Source organism: Ciconia boyciana, chromosome 3 (genome assembly GCF_034638445.1).
Source record: "Ciconia boyciana chromosome 3, ASM3463844v1, whole genome shotgun sequence".
In the NCBI taxonomy this organism is placed as follows: Eukaryota; Metazoa; Chordata; class Aves; order Ciconiiformes; family Ciconiidae; genus Ciconia; species Ciconia boyciana.
Genome location: NC_132936.1, coordinates 74,316,381 through 74,338,059, shown reverse-complemented (window position 1 = coordinate 74,338,059; position 21,679 = coordinate 74,316,381). Strand labels below are relative to the sequence as shown.

At 35.0% G+C, this 21,679-nt stretch overlaps 1 protein-coding gene across 9 annotated transcripts in view; it reads left to right on the top strand.

Annotated features, from left to right (window-relative positions):
- The window catches only part of STXBP5 (syntaxin binding protein 5), a 114,079-nt gene that overhangs the window by 56,774 nt on the left and 35,626 nt on the right, over window positions 1-21,679 (top strand). For all 9 annotated transcript variants that reach the window (XM_072856158.1, XM_072856159.1, XM_072856160.1 and 6 more), the window contains 11 exons: window positions 1,924-2,047; window positions 3,525-3,603; window positions 9,761-9,915; window positions 11,010-11,082; window positions 13,291-13,438; window positions 13,834-13,901; window positions 14,972-15,012; window positions 17,134-17,354; window positions 18,865-19,043; window positions 20,855-20,980; window positions 21,459-21,610. In XM_072856158.1, the coding sequence (XP_072712259.1) occupies window positions 1,924-2,047; window positions 3,525-3,603; window positions 9,761-9,915; window positions 11,010-11,082; window positions 13,291-13,438; window positions 13,834-13,901; window positions 14,972-15,012; window positions 17,134-17,354; window positions 18,865-19,043; window positions 20,855-20,980; window positions 21,459-21,610 (1,366 nt within the window). The remainder of the gene's footprint in view (window positions 1-1,923; window positions 2,048-3,524; window positions 3,604-9,760; window positions 9,916-11,009; window positions 11,083-13,290; window positions 13,439-13,833; window positions 13,902-14,971; window positions 15,013-17,133; window positions 17,355-18,864; window positions 19,044-20,854; window positions 20,981-21,458; window positions 21,611-21,679) is intronic.

Genomic DNA, 21,679 nt, shown 5'->3' with positions numbered 1-21,679 from the left:
AATCATAGTATAGATAACTTTTTTCTAAGTGAAAAGAGCTTTTTGAAATGCAACCTTTGATTCACCAAGTCTGCACTTTCAAACTTTCTGATCCTGACTTTGGTACTACATAGGTGAATAAAAACAAATCTTCAATATTTATGCAAAATTTCTTTTATAATACCTGCTTTTATTTGCTAAATAAAAATTTATCTTACATATGGAAGGAGCAAGACTATTTCACTTTGAGTCTAGGATACTTCATATGAGTTGTCTGGGTTTCTAGACAATATCTAGAATATGAGCTACATATGCGTAGGTGTGATACTAGTACACTGAATCTGTCTTCTAACAAAATCTACAGTGATTCCACACTACACGGGGAACAAGATTAAATTTCACTAAGAAATACTAAACTTAGTTCATCTGTAGTTTACAGGTATCCAAATCTTCTACTACTTTAAGTTGGAAAAGTTATTACTGGAGACTCTACACTCATGTAGTGTAGTCATTTTCCTCTGTCTGTTGTTTAATCTCTGGATTTTCCCAGTCATAACTGTCTTGTTTTTGTGTATAATTTTATGAAATGTGAAGATCTGATCTGTGTATAATCAGTTTAGGCAAAGCTAGCTTAGATCTGTCTTGTGTGATTTGCTCTTCACCTAGTAATTTACTGGCTAAGCTTTCACTGCTAGTTGAGGTTCCCTACTACTCACACACCCAGGTTTCCTCACAGAGGAAATCCCTAGGTACCTGAAGAGTTGGAGTGAGTCTAAGCCCTGCTTACAGACAGAATCCCTACTGAGGCTATCCACTCAAAAGATGGAATTGTACAGCCCATCAGCGTTCACGTATTCAGGTCCTGCTTTCAGTTTACCTAGAGTAATGTCTTTGCCGTAAGTATTAAGGAAATCTACCTTCTCAGTAATATCAAAGTTCCATACTTCTAGCAGGTAATACTTCTTCTCACCTTTTCAGTAGTAGAGAAATACTTCAGGTTTTCATTCTTTCTTGATATTTTCATGCTATTGCTAAAATTCCCTTGAACATCACCTAATGCTTTCATGTCTCCGTGTACTAATAGAGATGCTGGAAACACAGATGGCACCAATCTTTTCTTAGTAGTTAATCTCTTTGCCTTATTTGTACTCTTTGCTTTGTTGTTTACTTTTCTCTCACCTTAAGGCAACAACTAGATTTCATTTAGTCAGCTTTCTTCTGCAGTAAGATTTCATGTGGCATGGCTTAATCATTCCATTCCTAATTTTATGAATATAAAGATGTTTCTGTATTTATAGAAAGATTTACTAGTAGATTCCGATACTTTCCAGTACCTCAAAACTGCAACAAATTTGCAATGTTGCAACTCAAAATTGCAACATTAGAATGCTTATTCAAGCTAATATTTTGTTTTCATCATCATCATTCATTGTCATTTCCAAAAAATCTTATTACTTCAATTCTCATTTTAGTTAGGTTCTCAGCCCATGCTTGCCTCTTGTGCGTATCCACATAGACATCTTAAAATGCCATTTAAAATTTTGACTTAATCCCATCAAGTAGATTTTTTTTTTGTATGGACAGTGTATTTTTCCCAATAATAAAAGATTTTGGTTAGCAAAGCTCAAGTAAGTGGTTGCAGTTATTCTCTGCATGCCAGTAATTTTTTTAAAAAATACTTTAATACTACACTCTGAGAAGGACTTTTTTCCCCTTAAACATATCACTACAATGAAGGCAGTATTTTTTTGATGGGCAAAGTATGTCTGGAAAGTATTTACAAATGGAAAATTTACCATAGGTAAATTAGGACATACTAAGAGCAGTACGATTTTAGTACTTTCTCTAATTTCCTTTTGCTCTCTAATGTCATTGAGGAAGGAGTAAGGATAAAATGATACTAAGATACTCAACTTACACTGTTCTTTCTCTTTTCTTGTATAGGCTATCCACTCTGTGGCTTGGCATCATGAAGGAAAACAATTTATTTGTAGTCACTCAGATGGTACTTTGACCATATGGAATGTAAAATCTCCTACCAAACCATTCCAGACAATCACTCCACACGGTAAGATGAAAATGGATACCCGCTGTGTTTGACAGCTCTTAAAACACAGAGAACTTATTTTTAATAGAAGTTGTTTTGCAAAACCAAGTGTTAAAAATGCATTTGCAGTGCAAGTAAAGCTTTCTCTGTCATATCAAATTCTGATAGATTTCATTGGAGAAAAAAAAAACAACAAACAAACCAACCCAGTCTTTATGAAATAAGAATCCAAATCAGTGCAGTTTTGTCTAAATCTCTGAACTTCAAGCTGGCCTTTCACACAATGGCATTGATCTCAAAATTAACTAATGCATATTTTGCAGGGCTTGCTTTTTGCTTGACATTATAATCCCATATGTTGTTTAAAATACATATAAGCAAGCATCTGTTTCATGTATAAATGTGTAGATTACCATATAAATTCTTGGAAAGGTTTGTAACAGAGTAAGGCTAGCATCTGGTAAGATGTTCCCACTTCTGAGAAGTCTTGCATTAATGTTAATCTAGGAAATTAACATTACATGTTGTTCTTCTGTGAAATATGCTGCTGCTCTTCAAAAAAAGTTCTATACAAATGCCAGGGTTGCATGTTGTGCATATGTCTAAGTCATGTCTTAGCAACTTAAGTCAGATTCTTAAGTGTGGATGTAACGGTGAGGATAATCTGTGAGGTTACAGTCATAGTACAAGATGCTATAGTTAAACATCCTGGTTCACCTATCTGATCCTCCGGAAAGTCCACGTTTACTGTGCTGGCTGTGGACTAGAGTGGAAAAAGGAAGCTGTGGATTTCTATATGATCCTGTAGCAGTCAAAAAATAAAAAACTGACTGCTACTGTAGTAGTAAAACTAGTTAGACAAGACTAACTTTATTTTAATATACCTTGGCCTCTCTTAATAGGCATTTTTATTTTGATCTTGGGCTGCAAATTAAATTTTATGCAGAACTTTATAGTTGTATCAGACCTTATCAATGTTCAGATAGAAAAGATGCATATTTACACCATACTCTTAATTTCTACTGGCTCCATGGAAAACTGTATCTGTAGAAGCTTTAGTTGCTAATAGTGCACAGTAGAGAAAGAGCGGGTCTTCACGTTCAAATTCAAGTCTTAGCCCTTAAGGATAACACTCAGAATAAACCTCACTTTGTTTGTAAGCTGACCAATTTTAATTGCAAAATCGTAGACACGAGAGAAAATGTAAATCTCCCAGTGCTACTTAAAACAACTTTTTTAGGGGAGGATTATAGTTTTGAAAACAAATATTCGACAACACCAAAAAAAAACCCCTCTAAACCCAAATATTCTAGGTTGGTGTATTGAGAGTTTTAACAAATCTTTAATGATATTATTCTAAGGCATACTCTGTAACTGTCAGAGGTGTTGAATACATGTTTGTATGAATGTTCTACTTTGCAAGTTGCATAGTGAATTTCATAATTTGTCATCATGTTACAGAACTATAAGATTAATATAAGAAAATAATTCACTTTAGGAAAGCAGCTGAAGGATGGAAAGAAGCCAGAACCCTGCAAACCTATCCTTAAGGTGGAATATAAAACAACTAGAGCCGGGTAAGACTTGTTTCATATGGAAAATTAACATATGTAAAATAAATGCAGCTCCCTGGGAATGTACTTTGTTTCCCAGTTGTTGGGATACATGTCCTGATTGCACTGAGCCATGGTAAAACAGCTGAAATAGTTTTGGTAAATCAGATATTGCTGAATAAACTTCAAAAACATATGTGAACAAATTACTATATACAAACCTTAACTTAGGTAAAGATACTGATAATGCATTAGCTACATGCTTCTTCCATGCTACTAAACCTGTGTATTTTTGCTCAATCTTTTGAGAACATTAAAGAAAAAAGGCTGATAAAGCACAGAAGACACTGAAACACAGACCTGAAAAATTGAACTTTGATAAGTAGCCTGATGCAGATATTCTGAATTCTGAATACGTGTTCCTCCCCCAAAAATGTTACTGACAGAAGCTTTTCTGGTAGAGTGCAGTAATTTATGCAGTGAATTGTGCCTAATTACACTCATTGAGAATGTAACAAAGCAGTAATTGCAACAAGAGGCTCAGATGGAATTACAGTATCTTGAGTAGCATGTTTTGTTACCAAGACTGCAATTAGGATTGAAGGATTTCAAGAACTGCATGAAATTTCTTTTATTTATGGTTCTAAACTACTTTGAAGTGTTTGAGTAAAAAGTGCAATATAAAGATAAAATATTCATGGAAACTTGTTCAGCTATTTGCAAACGTTGGGGGTTTTTTTCATATTTTTAATTTTCTTTGACTTTTGGGGGGTTTATGTATTGTTTTCATTTGCTTTCCAGGCATTCAGTTCTATAGAAGATTGTTACTTAATTGATGTAATATAGGTTTCTACTATATATTGGTATGCCCATACATCTAATATCAGTGGCTTTGTGTATTTTTATTGTTGGCTAAGAGTGAGGTAAATAGAAATTTAAGACTGTGGCTGATTCCCAGGTGTATGAACGTCTATGATCACTTGGAAAGCCATATTTTACTTGTAGCAGTCTACGTCTGTCTGCATATTCCTTTCTCAACTGAAGTGTCAAAAGCTGATCTAAAGAAAGATACAGATAACTAAAAGTAGTCTCAGCTTCAAGTTACAACTTCTGCAATCAAAAGCCTTCTGTTATGAATAGTCATTCTGAAGGAAAAGATTAGTTTGAAGCTTGTTCTGTACAATTATAATATTACAATGTGAAAACTAGTTGACTTTTCACACTGTTTAACGAGGAGCTTGTTCTAGTATAATTTCTAAGAATCCATAGCTCTTTGGGGAGACCACTTTTTCCTAGTGTGGGCTTTTCTGTTACACCTCTCATTTTCCAGTGTTCATCCTAACTGAATATTTTGATGCATTTCAGTTTAATATTTTCTCTCTATTTTCTCCATCTTCAGTGTAATTCTGAATCTAACTGCTGTGATACTCTTCCAGAACTTTAATAAAACAAACAAACAAAAAAAAACCAAACACCAAACCCAAAACCACAAAACCCAATTTGCACTGTGGTGGTGAAGCAGTGTACTGAAAATCTCCATTCATTTACTGCTACATGTACTTCGGTTCACACTTGAATTTTCAGTTTCACTTGTAATCTTATTACAAGAATTTTAAGGCAAGGCAGAACTACCTTTCAGTGCTTAAAATTTTGATAGTTTTTTCTTTACCAATTGAAATTAATTAGGTATGAACATGATACAATTTTTACTTTTAGCTAAAGCACTGTCACTTGTTGTTCATGGTTTAATTTCTGTAGCACAGAGGAGAATCATTCCGGGACAGGACCAAAGTTTTTCTAGCTACTGAAAGAATATAAGAAACAAATCAAACTTGCTTCTATAGCAGTCTGCTCTAACTGTTCTTCAAAAACAAACCAAAAAACCCCACAAGAGAAAACAAAACCAAAAAGCTTGCAACATATTTAAGAGGTACTGTTTAATGTATATTTAGGCTATTTTACCTAACTTATTTATTGTGAAAAATGGTGAGTAACCGTTCCATGTTCACTTTTTCCATGCTCTGTGTGGAACTCCAACATCTTTGTCACCCCTTGTTTCTTGCTCCTCCCTTATCCAGAGTGGTCTAGGATCTAGGATTGTTTCAGTATCTTCTCATGTGAAAACACTTCATTGATGTGATCTTACTTGTTTTCTTTACTGTTTCTAATTCTAATAAACTTTTTTTGAGAAAAGGTGTCCAGAATCACACAAAAGGAAGGAACATAACTGATTGCAACCTGTAGTAGGGGCTACAGACACTATTCTTTCTACTGTTGCAGCTCTTTATTAATCCCTTCTCACTTTTTTCCTCCATTATGTTGTCCATATTGTGAAGCTGGAGTGAGGGAAACAGGAGGGCATGAGTCTTTTTTCTGGTTCTTACAGACTACCTATTTATCTTTTAAGTTTGTGGTTTTCCTGTCCTTGGGTTTCAGGGGCTTTTTAAGTATACTGCACATAGTGCCTGGGAAGTCTCCGAAGCCAAAGTTGTTTACCCCACAACAATAGTATGTAGCTTTATATCTGGGAAAATATATGTAGAAAGGTTACTATTGACAGTCATGCTGTACCTGGGCTAGGGGGTCAAAAGGCAAGTTCTTGGTATATTCCTTGAGCAAACTGGCATAATTTTCCAATCCCAGAGCATAATGTCGTTGTTCTCTAGCCATTTAAGTTCATCTAAAATACTCCATCTCTTTGTGAAGCGATGAGTTCCAAGGTAGGTTACCTTTTGAGCTTGCTGAAGTGGTTTCCATGTTGCCTTTTATGCATGCTTTTCTGTCTAAAGTGAATCTAGAAAAGCTTTTGAGCTTCCTAATGCCATTTCCCACCCCTCCAGATTCAGTCCCATGTAGTATTTACTCTGGTTGATATTACCATTATGATAAAATTGCCCAAGCTTATTCTTCGCTACTAGAGCTCTGCATAATAGAAATTACAGCTCAAAAGTCTCTCCGTAAAACATAATCAAAAAGGGTATTGTCTTGGTAGCTAATGCAGCTGTCACTGACTAGCTGTAGAGCAGTATCCTCTAGCAAGATGGATGTGTATAATTGGGACCCAGAGGTTACAATAATAATGAGGTCTCTAGATGATAAGAAAGTTCTTGATCTGTTAATTTAGTTTGGATAGTACTATTTTTGTTGTGTGTTTTGTTGTCGATTCAAAAGCACACTTCCCAAAATGAATTTGTAATTTATCTTCACTACTACTTCAAGATTTCCCAACTTAAGCTAAACCAACTCTTGTAGTCTTTTCCACCTTTATTACTAGGGATTAACTTCTTGACAAAATCACCCATGGTTTGAAAAGTAAGCCAACTGGTACCAATGGCCTGACTTCTGTATATAGTGTTCTCTCTCACATCCAGATTGCCAGAAACTGACTCACATCTGACAGTTTACTTCTAAAATTGAGCAGAAACACCCTCCAGGGTTGTGAGACACTCAGCTCTCAGTTGTGTTATGGTTTTCATACACTGCAAGACATAGGCCTGTGTGTTCTGAAATTTTTTGCAATGAAACATTGCCCCCCTTTGTAGTGAATTTTTTATAGTGTTCCCCAATGATTTTGCAGATTTAACTGATGGGGAAATTCATGTGAAGGCATTGCTTCCCTACCTGCTGAAGCAGAACTGTTTCAAAGAGGAATCTCTGTATTAGCAGCTGCTAAAAATGCTATATAGTGATTCTCTAAGAGCTGAGCACTGCTTTTTGTTAAATGTTTTCCATTGTTTCAGGTAGGTAAAACGTAAATATCAAAGTTGGATCCATCTCATCTGTTATGTAAAGTACAGGTTTTTTTACTTTTAAATTATGAATTTCTATTTAATGTCCACTAACCTCTTAATATGTATCACAACTGAAGGACAACACTAAGTATTTAATTAGAAAATGCAAAGCTTGTGTTCATGGTAAATCCATGGTTTCATGAAAATATGAAAAGTTCATACACAAATGTGTATTAGTCTTTCTGGCAGACTGAAGTCAACTTTGATCTTTGAATCATCTGTGAAAAATCCATGTGACAGATCGATTAATCTCTTCTTAGCTCTTCCATTCTTTGCTTCGTAAGGATACGGACTCTGGCAAGCCTGCCCAAAGCAACCTGGTTACTTTGAAATAAAACCAGGAGAAACCAGCATGCAGTTTTCACTGTGATGTATGAAACTTAGGAACTGAACTTTGTCACTTTGTTATTGTCAGTTGATCTTGGTGAACCTGGAAGTCTAATTACTGCATATTGTCCTGGCAGCATTATTGGTTAAAAAAGTAATGATTTAGTGAAGACAAAAAATACTGCAATAAATAATTCCAGCACAATGAGGTACTGCAAGTACCTCACACCAGTATTTTTCTCTTCATTGGCATCCTAAAAAATATCAGGTTAAACAAAAGTTTGTCCTTTTCCTGAAATTACTTCATCAATCTGACCATAAAAGATTGTGTGAAGTTCCAATATGAAGAACTGAAATTAAATGAAAACTTGGAGAAAACTTACTCCTTTTCTAGAAATACACTTTCGGCTACTGTTGGAGGCAGGATATTGAACTCAGTAGTCTAATTTATGGCCATTCCTTTGAGGTCTCTTCCTCAGCTAGCAGAATTCTCTGATCCTATCAACTCTTCAGTCATAGCACTTTTTGAAGGATCAGGCAGATTGTGAAATAATTGTAGAAACTGAAAGCTTATCTCAGTCTGCTTTGCCTTCAATGCTGCAAACACAAAGCACGTTTCAGCCCAGCCTTAAACTCATGAGGGGCAGCATGGGCATAAACTAAACCCTTCATGCACAGTTTTCAAGAAGAAAGATGTACCTAATCTGTCTTTTATGTTTCAAATGCTAACTAGTGAAAACCCTTTAGACAGTATGGGAAAGATGGTGTTATAGGAAAAGACAAAAAATAAAAGATCTCTTCAGCCTCGTTTTCACAATATGTTGGGATAGCTTTTTTCCTCTACAAATTTTCTCCAGATACTGACATATTAGCTGCTTCCAAGGTAGACACAAAGAAAGGGTAGGATTCCTACCTAAAGTGAGCATAAAAGTAGATCCAGAGGAATTTCACACTCTAAGTGCCTATTTTTCCTCCAGAAATACAACCTGGAACTTGAGGCAATAGTCAATAATGGGTGAAATTTCTTGACCTCTCTACTTAAACAGTCAGTCTGCTCTTTATGCCCTATTTTGAACTTAAACAGTATTAAAATGAGTGATTACATTTGATAATCAGGAAAGAAGAAAATACCTAGTAAAATGAATATATCCATCTTGGTTTTCAGTCATCTTGTTTTTCAATAAATGTATAATGTGTACTATGTGTAAATGTATATTACTAAGTTGTATATTATGTGCATATTGCAGAAAATGTGCATGTATTTGAAAATATGTTTCTGTAAAGACTTTTAAAAAATTTTTGAAGGGAGGCCTCTAATCTCTTTTCTCAAAACTAGAAGAAATATTTTTGCTTTGCTGTACTCAGCCAGTTAATTATGCAGTAGGAGTAGTCTATGACATAGAAGTAGTTCCTTGAATTTTGTGCATGGTGGTAGGGGGGAAAATGGATAAAATGTATAGAGTAAATGTCTGATGCAAGAACTGTGGGCCTTTTATTTATGTCCTTGCTTCTTAAAAGATGTTAGGTCTTTGAAGCTTACCAAGCAGCTGTTTGCTTCTCCAAAACAGTCATATTATTGTGACTGCAAAATTACTTTACACTGTTTGCAAAATTGTTCATTCTTCAAAATTTAGGGTAGTGCTGTACAGGAAGTAAATGGGACTAGTTCTTCCTGATCCTGCTGGAATATTTTTTATTATGGATAAATGGGGCTGTTGGCAAATCTGAATCTGCAGTTCAGTAGAAAAGAAACTATTCTAAAGTTTAACAAAATAAAAAAAAATCTCATATTGGCAAACAGTTGCAAGGATGGGTTAAATAAGCAATATAGAACAAAAGGTTTGGAAGAGATGTCTGACTTGAGTTGTGGTCTTGTAAGTCTTGGGATTTAAGTTTTGAAACACATAAATAAGCTACGCATTGCATGGAGAGATGATTTGCATTATTCTTAATGTATCTCTGCTTAATGATATCTCATTGAACTTTATAATGTTACAAAAATTGGCCAGTCTCTTTTTACTTATTATCTTGGCTTGATCCTAAATGCCTCTGCTTTATTCCAGGGAGCCTTTCATAATACTCTCAGGAGGCTTGTCATATGACACTGTAGGAAGAAGACCCTGTTTAACAGTTATGCATGGGAAAAGTACTGCTGTGCTAGAAATGGATTATTCTATTGTTGATTTTCTAACCCTCTGTGAAACACCGTATCCTAATGGTAGGCTCTGTAAAGATTTTTCTCAGTACTTCAACCTCTTCTCTCTGGAGTTTTATCCCATCAGAATATTCTTTACGTTTTATCTCTGGGGATAAAACGTAAAGTTTTATCTTTGTGTTTTATCTCTGGGGATCAGACTGCAGGAGCAACATCTGTTATCCTTACTGTCTGAAGTCTGTTTTGCTTCCCAAAGCATCATAATAGAATAGTTTATTATAAAACCTATTTTTCTTGAAGAATGCCAATTACTGGTTATATGGTTTTTCCTTTTTAATCCCGAAAGCATGTGCAGATAAAAAGTAGCATTACAATTTTAAACTCTAGTTACTGCAGCAGATGTGTTCATCAATATTTATTTGAGCACATAAGACTTTTCCAGTCAATGCTAAATCTTGATTAGCATTTGTGTAGTACTCTTAACTTTTAGTGACTTCATTCATTCTAATACTCCCATGAAGTTCATCACTAACCTGTAATCTCTCTTCTGCAGAAGGGTATTTTTTTTATCATAGTTAAAATAGTTTTCCCAGATTAACAGTATTATGTTTCTGATTACTCCAATGTTTTTAGCTGTCAACTTCCATCAGAGTATATAAAACTGCTTAGCTGAGAATTTGAGGTCTGCCTGAAAGAGGGCAAGATAAACTTCGGAAACTCAGTTTTCTTATTTTAGTGTCAAGTCAGCTGTCTTTCAATCCATTTTGTAAGCAATTAGAATTTAAACCCCACTGAATATGAGGAAAAGCAGTTCGGGGGTGGGAGGATGTTATTGTTCAGTAATTGGCTCTTTCTCAAAAATACTGCTTATACAAGTTCCTCTGCATGTTCCTTTTCCTGTTATTTGAGCTGTTTAAATGGTTCTGGCAAATTGGAAGAGTTGAGAATATTGAATTAAAGGGAGAGCGTGGCTTTTCCGAACTTAACTTGGAATATTCGGGGAGTGAGTGTATAACGTAACTTCAGAAACTGTGTGGTCATCTAAGTGGCTTTTCTACTCTTGACTGATCAGAGTGCAAGGACTGATCACATTCTTGAGGCTGTGCATGCAAGGACGACATTTACCAATAAGTAACTTTTTTCTTTCTTGTTTTCAGACTTTCAGGAACCATATGCTGTAGTTGTTCTCCTAGAAAAGGACTTAGTACTGATTGACCTTGCACAAAATGGGTAAGAATCTTGTGTAGTCTTTTTAATGGTTGGCTGCAGTGGTCAGGCTATTGTTCTGCTCTATAGCTTTTTAATCTACCATAATACCTCCTTGTCCAGAACATAAAATTTTAAATATTAAATATAAGGTTTCTTCGGCAGAACTGAGAATCTTTATAGATCAACTTTTCTCAAGTTAACATCTAGAAGATGAGTAGAATATTATGCAACTTTTTCCAGGCTTGATTGACTGACAGAAATTACTCATAGATCACTGCTGCTTTTTAATTATCACAGTTTATTTTGAAGTTGATTCCTTAATGCTATGAGGGGAGCTTAGTGCTATGGGGGGGGAGGGAGCAGGGGGGAACCACTGTTCAGATAAGCCAGGTAATTTTGGCTGATGCTGAATGTTGTTGTCATGACAACAAATTTTTGCTGATTTTATTGCCAAATGAATTGCTGTCTATATTGCTTAAAGTAACTTAATACGATGCAATAAATGTCATATACATAAAATTAGAATGGTAACATCTCCTCCCTGGTTTACTACTGTGGTAAGAGGTTGCTTAAAAGTAGTATCCTATTACAGTTTTCACAACTAATACTTACCTAACACATTTTTAGTCTCTTGTTACTTTGTCCATGGAATAGTCTGTATACTCTATTAGGTGGTGATTAAAAATTCTGGATCCTGCAAGTTTTTTTACAAAGGGTTTTGAAATTAGTATAGGCAGTAACAACTAACTATTAAGGGATTAGTAGCAGAGAAGCCTGATGGATAAGATCTTTGTAGTGTTCCTGATTAAAAGTCACCAATGGTCAGTGAAGGAAAAATAAAACCTTGTGAAGAACATCCTTCTAGGGCAAAACAAAAACCTGTAAATATGTATCCTTGAAGTCAATGGTGATACCTTAGATAATGAAGACTCATCAAATTTGGAAGAAGGTCAAGTTTAGTCCTAATATCTCTGCAGCTACTGAGTGATTTCATTTAGATTTTCCCAATATTACATGGCCATATGCTGTAACCAAAACTCATTTCTGAAATACCAATGGCATTAAGCTTCCAACATTCATATGTTGAAAGATTAATAATACAAGTTTTAATGAGCTTGAAATAAAAAGGTTTGTACAAGACTCTTTTTCTTAAGTGAAATAGTTTACAGTTTCTGAAATTTGAAGTTATGTTAAGGCTTGTTCCATTTCATGTTAAAAAAATCCTCAGCATTTATGTTTTTAGAAGACTTAGTGGTCTTTGTTATGATTGACTTGCGAAGTATTAATTGTTTCACACCTGAAAAAAGCAACAAAATGAATAGATTTTTTGCTACAGGATGTTTCCTTTTGCCCTATGTTGTCATATGGATTTATCATTTTGTTAAAATTAAGCCTCTTTTTCATTCAGTTTTTAGAAGATTGTTTTAGCTTTCCAGATAACTCTGTATGAAGTTATTGGTATGCAGAATGTTTTCACTTGTTGCTAACTTTTCCTTTAGGTGGGTTGAAAACCTGTGTCCCCTTTCACCTTTCAAAAAAAAAAAAGGCAAAAGAAAAGCATATGCATAATATTCATTTTTCTGGAGAGAAATATTCTTTGAACACAGATATATTTACCTCTTTATTATTATTGTCTTTTTTCCTCATTGAGGCTCTGTCACTTTTCTGATGGAGGTGATGGTGGGGAGTGTGTGTGTGTTTGCTTCTAATTGGTAACTGAGTATTGCTATCTATAATTTTCGGAAAGTGATCTTGGAGTTGCAAGTAGGTTATGAAAAGTGTTGGACAACTTTCTAAGAACAGTATAATAATACAAAGTGAGAAGTGGGTTCTTCCTGTCTTTCTCCCTGAAAGAATAGACTGAAGAGTTAGAAATAAATTCATAGGTCCACATTACTACAATTAGGACTTGGTAACTTCAGTTTTTCCATGGGCCATTAAAATAGTAAGCTTGTAAAAATATAAAACTATAGGGAATAGCGGTGTTCTAGAAATACTCTAGAAACAGTACAAACTTCAGGTTCTGTCTAGAGGACTACAGTATCTTTATAGTGTACTACTGGATGAGCAGTAGAGTTGCATAGTATATTTGTTTATAATCTAATTTCATATGCATTTTCCTCTATATGAAAAGAATACCAACTTAGTCTTCAGTGTTTCACTTGTGTTCTGCATTTAAAAAACAAAGTTTTTCCTAGATTAACAGTCTTCCCCTTTCATCCAATAAAGGTACCCTATATTTGAGAATCCCTATCCTTTGACTATACATGAATCTCCAGTTACCTGTTGTGAATATTTTGCTGATTGTCCTGTGGACCTCATACCTGCGCTCTATTCAGTTGGTGCTCGACAGAAACGTCAAGGCTACAGTAAGAAGGTACAACATCTGATACATACATACGTATTTGAAAATACTGAAAATCAACAGCTGTAAACAACGTAGGAGTGGCCAGACCAAAGCTCTGTCTGACTCATTATCCTGTCTTTGGCAGCGGCTAATAGCGGATGTCTAGAGAGGATATAGCATATGTCAAGCCTATAGTCATACTTTCCTGATGCGCTCCCATTGATTGCCATATCACTGGAAGCGAAGGGAATTCCTGGAGTTGTTTATAGCCCTTGCTGAATTTTTTTTTTTCCCCTGCAGTGGACATATCTAATTACTCTTTGAAGTCATGTGAAATACTGGAATCTGCAGTATCTGCAGTAATTTCAGTGGCTTAACTTTGCTGTATGATATTTTCTTTCTCAGTGTATTTGTTAATCTTCCAGGAATGGCCTATCAGTGGAGGCAACTGGGGTTTGATCACTCAGAGCTATCCAGAGATAATTATTACAGGGTAAGTGACACCACAGTGTAGTAATAACTTTCTTAGCTGATTAAGTAGAAGTGAGAATATTTTGTTCCTTTTATAGAAAACAATGTTCTAACAGTGATTTGAATGATTTAAGAAATTATGTTCACCAGACAAGTCATTTGCATAATCTTCTTGAGGCATGGCCAAGAAGGTAAAGCAAAATGTGGGAGAGAGAAGGTAGGAACAAAATGATAGCAGGTGTTTTACAGGGATTATTATTATGATGTGGTATTGTGATTGTCTGCTTGCTATCAGTATATGCTGGACAAAACTTATCTTTTATTCTTTAACTTTTGGAAAATATTTGAGTAGTGTTTTAAAGCATAGGAAGTCTATTTAATAGTTATTGAGTTCACTTCTTAATGGGAAGCCAAGTCTTATTTTAAAAAGGACAACCAAATACTTAAATCTGTTTGTTTTGATCTGAGACTGATCCTTCTAATATTACACTAAGGAGCATAAATAAAATTTAATTTATAACCATGCAGTGTATCACTGAAAGTGAGAGCACTACTAAAGTTCTTAAAACAGCCCATTAGCCCTGCTGAGGATTACTGTCACTTTATACTACATGTTGCAGAGGCTTTGAGAGACAGTCCTGAAAAAATCTAGTCATCTGATTCTCAATTTCAAGGATAAATAAACAAGTTAGGTGACTCATTTACACTGAAATACAGTATATTTAAGCATCTCCTTTACAAATGTCACTCCAAATAAAGGGCATCTTTTAAGAAACAACACATGGTAAGGTATGCCAAACTGCTTATAGGAAATGCAGGTAACTGAAATCAGTATTTAAAATGTCAAATTAGTATTAGTACAGTAGAATTTCAGGGAGTTAGCCCCCAAATGCTTTTTTAAAATCTCTTCTGTCTAAAGTAATTGGGGCACATGTTTAAAATACTGGCTTCCAATAAATTGTGAAAATGAAGTGTCACTAAGAATACTAATAAAAATAGAATGTTAGTCATATATTTTCTAATCAGTAGCAAAGAGGTCTAACACTCCAACTAACCATTTCACCATCTTACTAATTTTTTAATATTTCATAGGCATGCTGATGGGTCAATCAAGTTTTGGGATGCCTCAGCAAGTAAGTGTTTTCAGTAGAGATTTTTTTCTGTGCAGTAGTTTTCTAAACTTACTGATATCTCTAATGGAATATAATTGCAGACTAGTCATTTTCATTATTTCCTGCCTCATGTAGAATCAGTAACTCCATAGGGAACTTTGATTTAAAATTAAATAAAATTAACATTATTTCTTAGTTAATTGTTTCACTGTTTTCACCCCCTCAGTGAAAATGCACTGGTAGTCCAAAGGCCAGCTAGAATGGAAGAGTTCTAAAATATTTTTAGAAGCACATTATTGAGCATAGAGAGGCGTGACAGGCAAATGCATTCCTTTTTAGTACAAGTGTATTTCAGTAAGTTTTTTCTGTCTTTAGACAGGAGAGAGGCATGTGTTTTAAGACATCAGCTCCCCATAAATCACAATATCTAAAAATGAGAATTGGAACCAGTAATAGTTTGCTAATAAAATGATCTAGGCATTTTTGAAGAAAAGCAGGAGAACAGTAAAATAAAAAACCTTTTTCTTTGGTGGAACACTGAACAGGCCTGAAGAGTCTGATACTGTTTTACACCTCTCTTCAGTTAAAGTGTCAATTGCATCTGATGGTCTACACAGCTAACAGTGAGAAATGCAGTAAGAATTCAAATTAGAATGAACTATACAAGAGTTAGATGTTTTAATTCATCTAATTCTCACTAACTTTACTCTTGGTACTTAAAAGCTGTCTGAAGCAATCTTGGAATCATTATCAGTTGTCTTTGAAAATTTGTGGAAGACTGGTGAGATTCCAAAATGCTCTAAGGGGTGTGTTGGGTGTGGGAGGGAACAGATGCAATGTATATGTTTAAAAACTGGGAGGAGGAGTATTTAGAGTGTTATAGATCTTCCATTTCAATTTGGGGTGGGGGTGGAACCTGGGAGAGGGGTGGGGGGGAGAAAAGGAGAAAAAAAAACCAACCCAAACCTGATTGATTCTGTGTGCTTAAAAGTTCTGTTCAGTATAGATCTGTCAAAAGGAGATCCTGTTAGAGACATTTAGTTTATTTCTAAAACAGATAAATGAACCTGTTAAGGGAGAAACTGCAGGTATCCTGTATCTTGATTTTTAAACTTTTAAATCTGTCGAATAGCACAGTCTTACAGATGAACTAGGGAAATGTGATTCAGGTAAAACCACTGAAATATGGAAGAAGACAAAGGATGCTATAAATTAAGTTTTCCTAATGATACGATTACTATTTGTAGCAGTGATTTGGGCCATTGACTAGAGAATATGCCTGTGAAGTTTGACAACAACACCTTGACAGTTGAAAGAAAATGGAAGAAAGAATTAGAATTACAGTTGAGAATGCTAATTATTGAATAGCATATAAAGACCATTTATTTGAATATAGGATCAATGATTTACACTTGGAACTTATGTTCTGGGGAAAAAAAATTGGAGGGCTAATGTATTGCAGTGTCAGTGTTGCACAAAAAAGAAAATCATTGGGATAAATAAATGGGAATATCTGTAAAACCAACGTGGAGTAATTCTTTCACAATTCTAAACTGTGGCAAGGCCTCAGTAGAACAGTTCTAGGAAATGCGCTATCAAGAAAAATATGGACTGATCAGAGGGCAGTGCTTTTGAATGATCAGACAGCACAAAATAAAAATTGGAGGAGATGAGGCTGTTAAGTCTGAGAACACAGGTGAGAGGCCATGGATTTGAAATACTGTAAGGAGAAAGGAAAGGAGCTTTGCTTTCTCTGCCATACGTAGGCTTAAGTTGTGGGTATGGCATATGTAACTAGATGTCATTGTTATAAAGAGATCCCTAAGTATAGTTAAATCTTGAAGCTGTGAGGGCTTAATTTATAGCTGAAGCTGAGTATATATCTTTCAGGAGAAGTGGTGATGTTTGTTTTTTGTTTTTCTTTTTTTTTTTTATACTAACTGATCCTGCATTGGGCAAGTGGTGCACTGCATGGCCAGAGTCAACACAGATATTCAGTGCTTCTACTCTGCCCTCTTTTGTTGAATATAGTGGCTTTATCTATGAAGAGATAAATATCTAATTTTTCTAATTTAGAAAAATTAGATAAGAGAAAAATGTTTAGATCCAAACTAATTTTTATCTCTTTTGATTTGTTCCTAGTAACGCTGCAAGTACTCTATAAGCTAAAAACAGCCAAAGTATTTGAAAAATCACGGAATAAAGATGACAGGCCAAACACAGATATAGTAGATGAAGATCCATATGCTATTCAGATCATCTCATGGTGTCCAGAAAGTAGAATGCTGTGCATAGCTGGAGTTTCTGCACATGTCATTATTTACAGGTTCAGCAAGCAAGAAGTGACAACAGAAGTCATTCCGGTAATTAGTATAACCATTTTTTAACTTTGTAGGATTTGGCTATAATAAGACTGTTTTAGCAATTTAGTTCTTCATTGTCTTTCGTTGTATTAGGGAAATGAAGGAAAAAAATGGCCTCGAAACAAGGAGATCTATTTTTGCAGAGGAAAAATAATAAATTATGAAATTCAGCAAAAATGAAAATTGCATGCCAAGATTTTGGTTTTCATTGGCTTTTTCAGGTTTTGCAACCCAATAACAGTTCTTTGTTCTATCAAAGCAAATAGTGGATCAAAACTTGGCTGTATTAAAGGTAAAATTAAAACAGAAGTGAATGAGAGGTGGAGTTGAAGAATTTTCAAAGCTTTTAGGGAGTTTATTCCATTTTTTTCCTTGATTCCTAATAATTACCATCTGTGTTGGCAAAACTTTTGCAGTATGCAGAGCTAGAAGAGTTGAAGCATGCCAGACATGCCCTAAGGTCTGTTAAGGACTTGCTGTGTCACTGTTTTAATCTGTATAAGATACAACGATGAGTTTGAGAAGTCCTTTGTTAAATCAGACACGCATATGCAACTTTAGTCATCTGAATGTATGAGCTGAAAGCTAACTTGAAGCCATTTAATTATAAAATATTGTACGTTCTGAGTAAAGCATTAATTGTAATGTAGTTGGTTTCCCGCCCCCCCTTACTCTGGCCCCCTTCAGGTAAATCTCAGTTTAAGGAGATGAGGCATGGTGTTTTTCCGTCTGGTGTTTACTTATGTACAAGTACATTCCCTTCTGAGGGAATTATTTCTCTAAATGATTTTTACAAATCAGCCCCTAACAAACTATTCTTCAGTACTAGGAATGCTTTAAAAAATACTATATAGTTCTTTGTTTCAGTCCATGAGTTAAGTTCTACTTTGCAGATGATAAGGATAAAACAGCAGAAAACTTTCTTTACACTGCACTACAATTAATACTAATATTGTTATAGACCCAGCAGAAGGAAATCTGAAATCATGATGAACTTAATTCTTTAAAATGTATGGTCTAGTTCAGCGCAACATTAAACATTGAACTAAGTTCCATGTGTACAGTGCTACAAGAGTATAAAGGGTAGCTGTCTACATGCCTTCAGCTCTTCTTAGTTTTAGCATTCCTGAACTACATAAAACAAGTTATCTTTAACTGAGGATTTATTATGTGCACAGAATAATTAAATGGGTCTTGTATCCACTGTTTAATTTCTTTCCAATATTAAGCAGCAAACTTTTAAATATTGGGAAATAGGTTAGATTTTCAAGTTTTAACAATCTTCAGATATTCAGTCTATACTAGTTAGTATGACTCTGTGTTTCTGAAGACCACGTGTGTGTGTTTAGGTTGCACTGTTTATTAAACTACTGTTGTCTTTTAAAAAATGGAAAAGTCTTGGATGTCACTTCTGTCACTATCTTCAGTTGCACTTCACTTATTTTGTATGTAGTTTTTCTGAAAGACAGAATTTACTGATAATTTTTTTATTTTTTACTTTCATTTACAGATGCTGGAAGTACGTCTGTTATATGAAATAAATGATGTTGAATCTCCAGATGGTGAGCAGGTGCCACCTTTACCAACTCCAGGCACAGGTTCCAATCCTCAATCCATTGTTCCCCAGTCTCATCCATCTACTAGTAGCAGTTCATCTGACGGACTTCGTGATAATGTCCCATGTTTAAAGTAAGTATATTCCATTATACTTTTGTTGAGTGTGAAACTTTATAAGACTATGTTATGAGAATATATGTACTTTGATATTACTTCAGAAATGTCATTGTTGGTAAAACGTTTTATTGCTTAGAGCAACACTTTCCGAATATCTGAAAGTTGAGTTCTGTTTTAAGAAATTAATATTGCAGTCTTAGTTTCTTCAAGATTCATAAGCTGATTTTTAAAAAAATCTGAAAATTCTTACCTTATGACTGCTGCTTGCTTTAGGAAATTTTGGCATAGATGTTAGTATAGTTATAGATGTTCATGCTTTAGAGCAAACATTTTCAATAGCAGCAATATAGTTACTTTGAAATTTTATTGTCCATTGAAATGAATAGGCAACTTAATGTTTTGTGGCTCTCCTTAACTTTAGGCCAAGTATGTCTGAATAGATCTCACCTGTTAGTTTTCCAGAGCCTTAGACTTTTAGAGCCAAATCAAAAGCAATGAAAATGCTTACAAATAACTAACTGAGAGTTAATTCTCTTTAGGCTTGTAAACATACTTTTTTCATAACTCTCTAAGGGAACTACTTTGTATTTTGGGAACAGGAAACAATTAAATAAATGTCCCATTCTCATGGATCTTCATTTTGCATGATGCCTTGCAGTGTAGATCTTTGAACAATTTTCAGATTTTTTTAAATTGGGAGTTTTTTCCTTGAAGTTCTTCGTGTGAACTTTCACTCATTGAGAAATGAAGGTTAAAAGACGACAATCTGACAATCTTTTTTACTCTTCTACAAGAGTGTATTATGAGGCCTCTAGACCATCACCTTTTCCTTACAGAATGTACATTGAACTTCATTTTCAGATATGAAGTTGATATGTATGTACTTTCTGTTTTCTGAAGTTTTAAGGTCTCAACTTTGGATTTTAATTCTGAGTGCATCCATCCAGAAAATAACTAATTCTGATGGAGTTATTTTCTCTGGGTGGGAGTTTTTGTATCTCATTGCTTGTACTGAGTTGCAGAAGTGTCTTTCTAAAGACAACTGGATGGAGTAGAAAAATTGGAAAATTCCAAATTTTTGTAAAATATTGGCAAACCAAAATATGCATTAATGAGAATGAATGGGTAAAATAAGGGGAATTCAGGAACTGGAGGAGCTTATGTTCTAAGTAACTTTTTTCACCTTAAAAGATGAAAGACCTAATCCTTTCTGCAGGACATTCATAAGTTTGTTCATCAGCATACAAACAAAATGTTTCCAGGAGCTTCAATTCCCCCATTCCCAGGTTCATTCCATACAACTTCTCTACCATGATAATAATTACTTGCTTTCATTTTTTCTACCATATCATCAGCTTTTTGTTTGCATTTGTCTCAATACATTGTGCTTCTGTTTCCCTTTTCAGTTCGCTTCTTCCACATGCACTCCTCACCCCCTTCCATTCTCTAAATCAGAGTTCTTTTGGGAACTCTGAAAAGAATTGGTAACACCTTCCTCTTAGACACTGAACACCTTTATTCAAGTCAATACAGCATGCTAACGCTGTTATGCCTTGCTCTGAAGAGGGGAGAAATGAAATATTTGTGATCATTGCTCAATGAATTTTCAATTAGGTAATGAATCAAAAGGGCCCTTAAAAGGCAGCGAATGACCAGTTCAATGTGGTTTTTTTCTAGTTGCTTTTTTGTGTTTGTGTTGATTTTTTCAATTTTCCAACTTTCTAAAGCCCAGTGTGGTGTAGAATTTAATGAATTCTGAGCCCATAAGGAAAAAATTGAGACTGCGGAGAATCATTAAAAGATACCATGTTTTGTTTACTTTGCAGAGTTAAAAATTCTCCCCTCAAGCAGTCTCCAGGCTACCAAATTGAGCTAGTTATCCAGCTGGTGTGGGTGAGTGGAGAACCTCCTCAACAGATAACCAGCTTAGCAGTCAACTCAGCATATGGCCTGTAAGTATATTCTACACAGTTTTTTCATTATTCTGTTAAAGTGTTTTAAAGTTATCTATTAAAAATTAAGTCTCCATGTGTGTTCACATGAGCTGCACAGCAACACAAGAGAGGCAATCAGTCTCCTGTGCTTAAAAGATATTCCTTTTGGGTCATGGCAGATCCTGATGATGCTAACATCAGAAAAAAGTCAGCGTTGCACTTCCTCACCTGGCCCTGTACAGCCAAGGGTAAATGTCATTTAAAGCTCTGTCAGATAGGTTGGCAAGTACAATGATAGTGATCTGTTCTACCCAGTGTCACGTGTTTTTACAAGAGAACAATTAAACAATACTGCATTCTTAAATAATAATTTATAAATATGAGTAATTAATAAAAAATTAGGAAGTATTAAAATTCTGAACAGCAACAAATACAAATATAAAACTTTACCAACACTTGATTAGCGCTGCCTTTCCTTCCACTTCTGTTTTTCCAGAGTAGTTTTTGGAAACTGTAATGGTATTGCCATGGTTGATTACCTCCAGAAGACAGTGCTCTTGAATCTGGGCACTATTGAACTGTATGGCTCCAATGATCCTTATCGCAGGGAGCCACGATCTCCCCGAAAAACTCGGCAACCATCTGGAGGTGAGTAACCCAAAACTTGTTTTAACCAACTTTGCTTTGCTTTTCATCTGAGCTTATCTGGGCTATTAG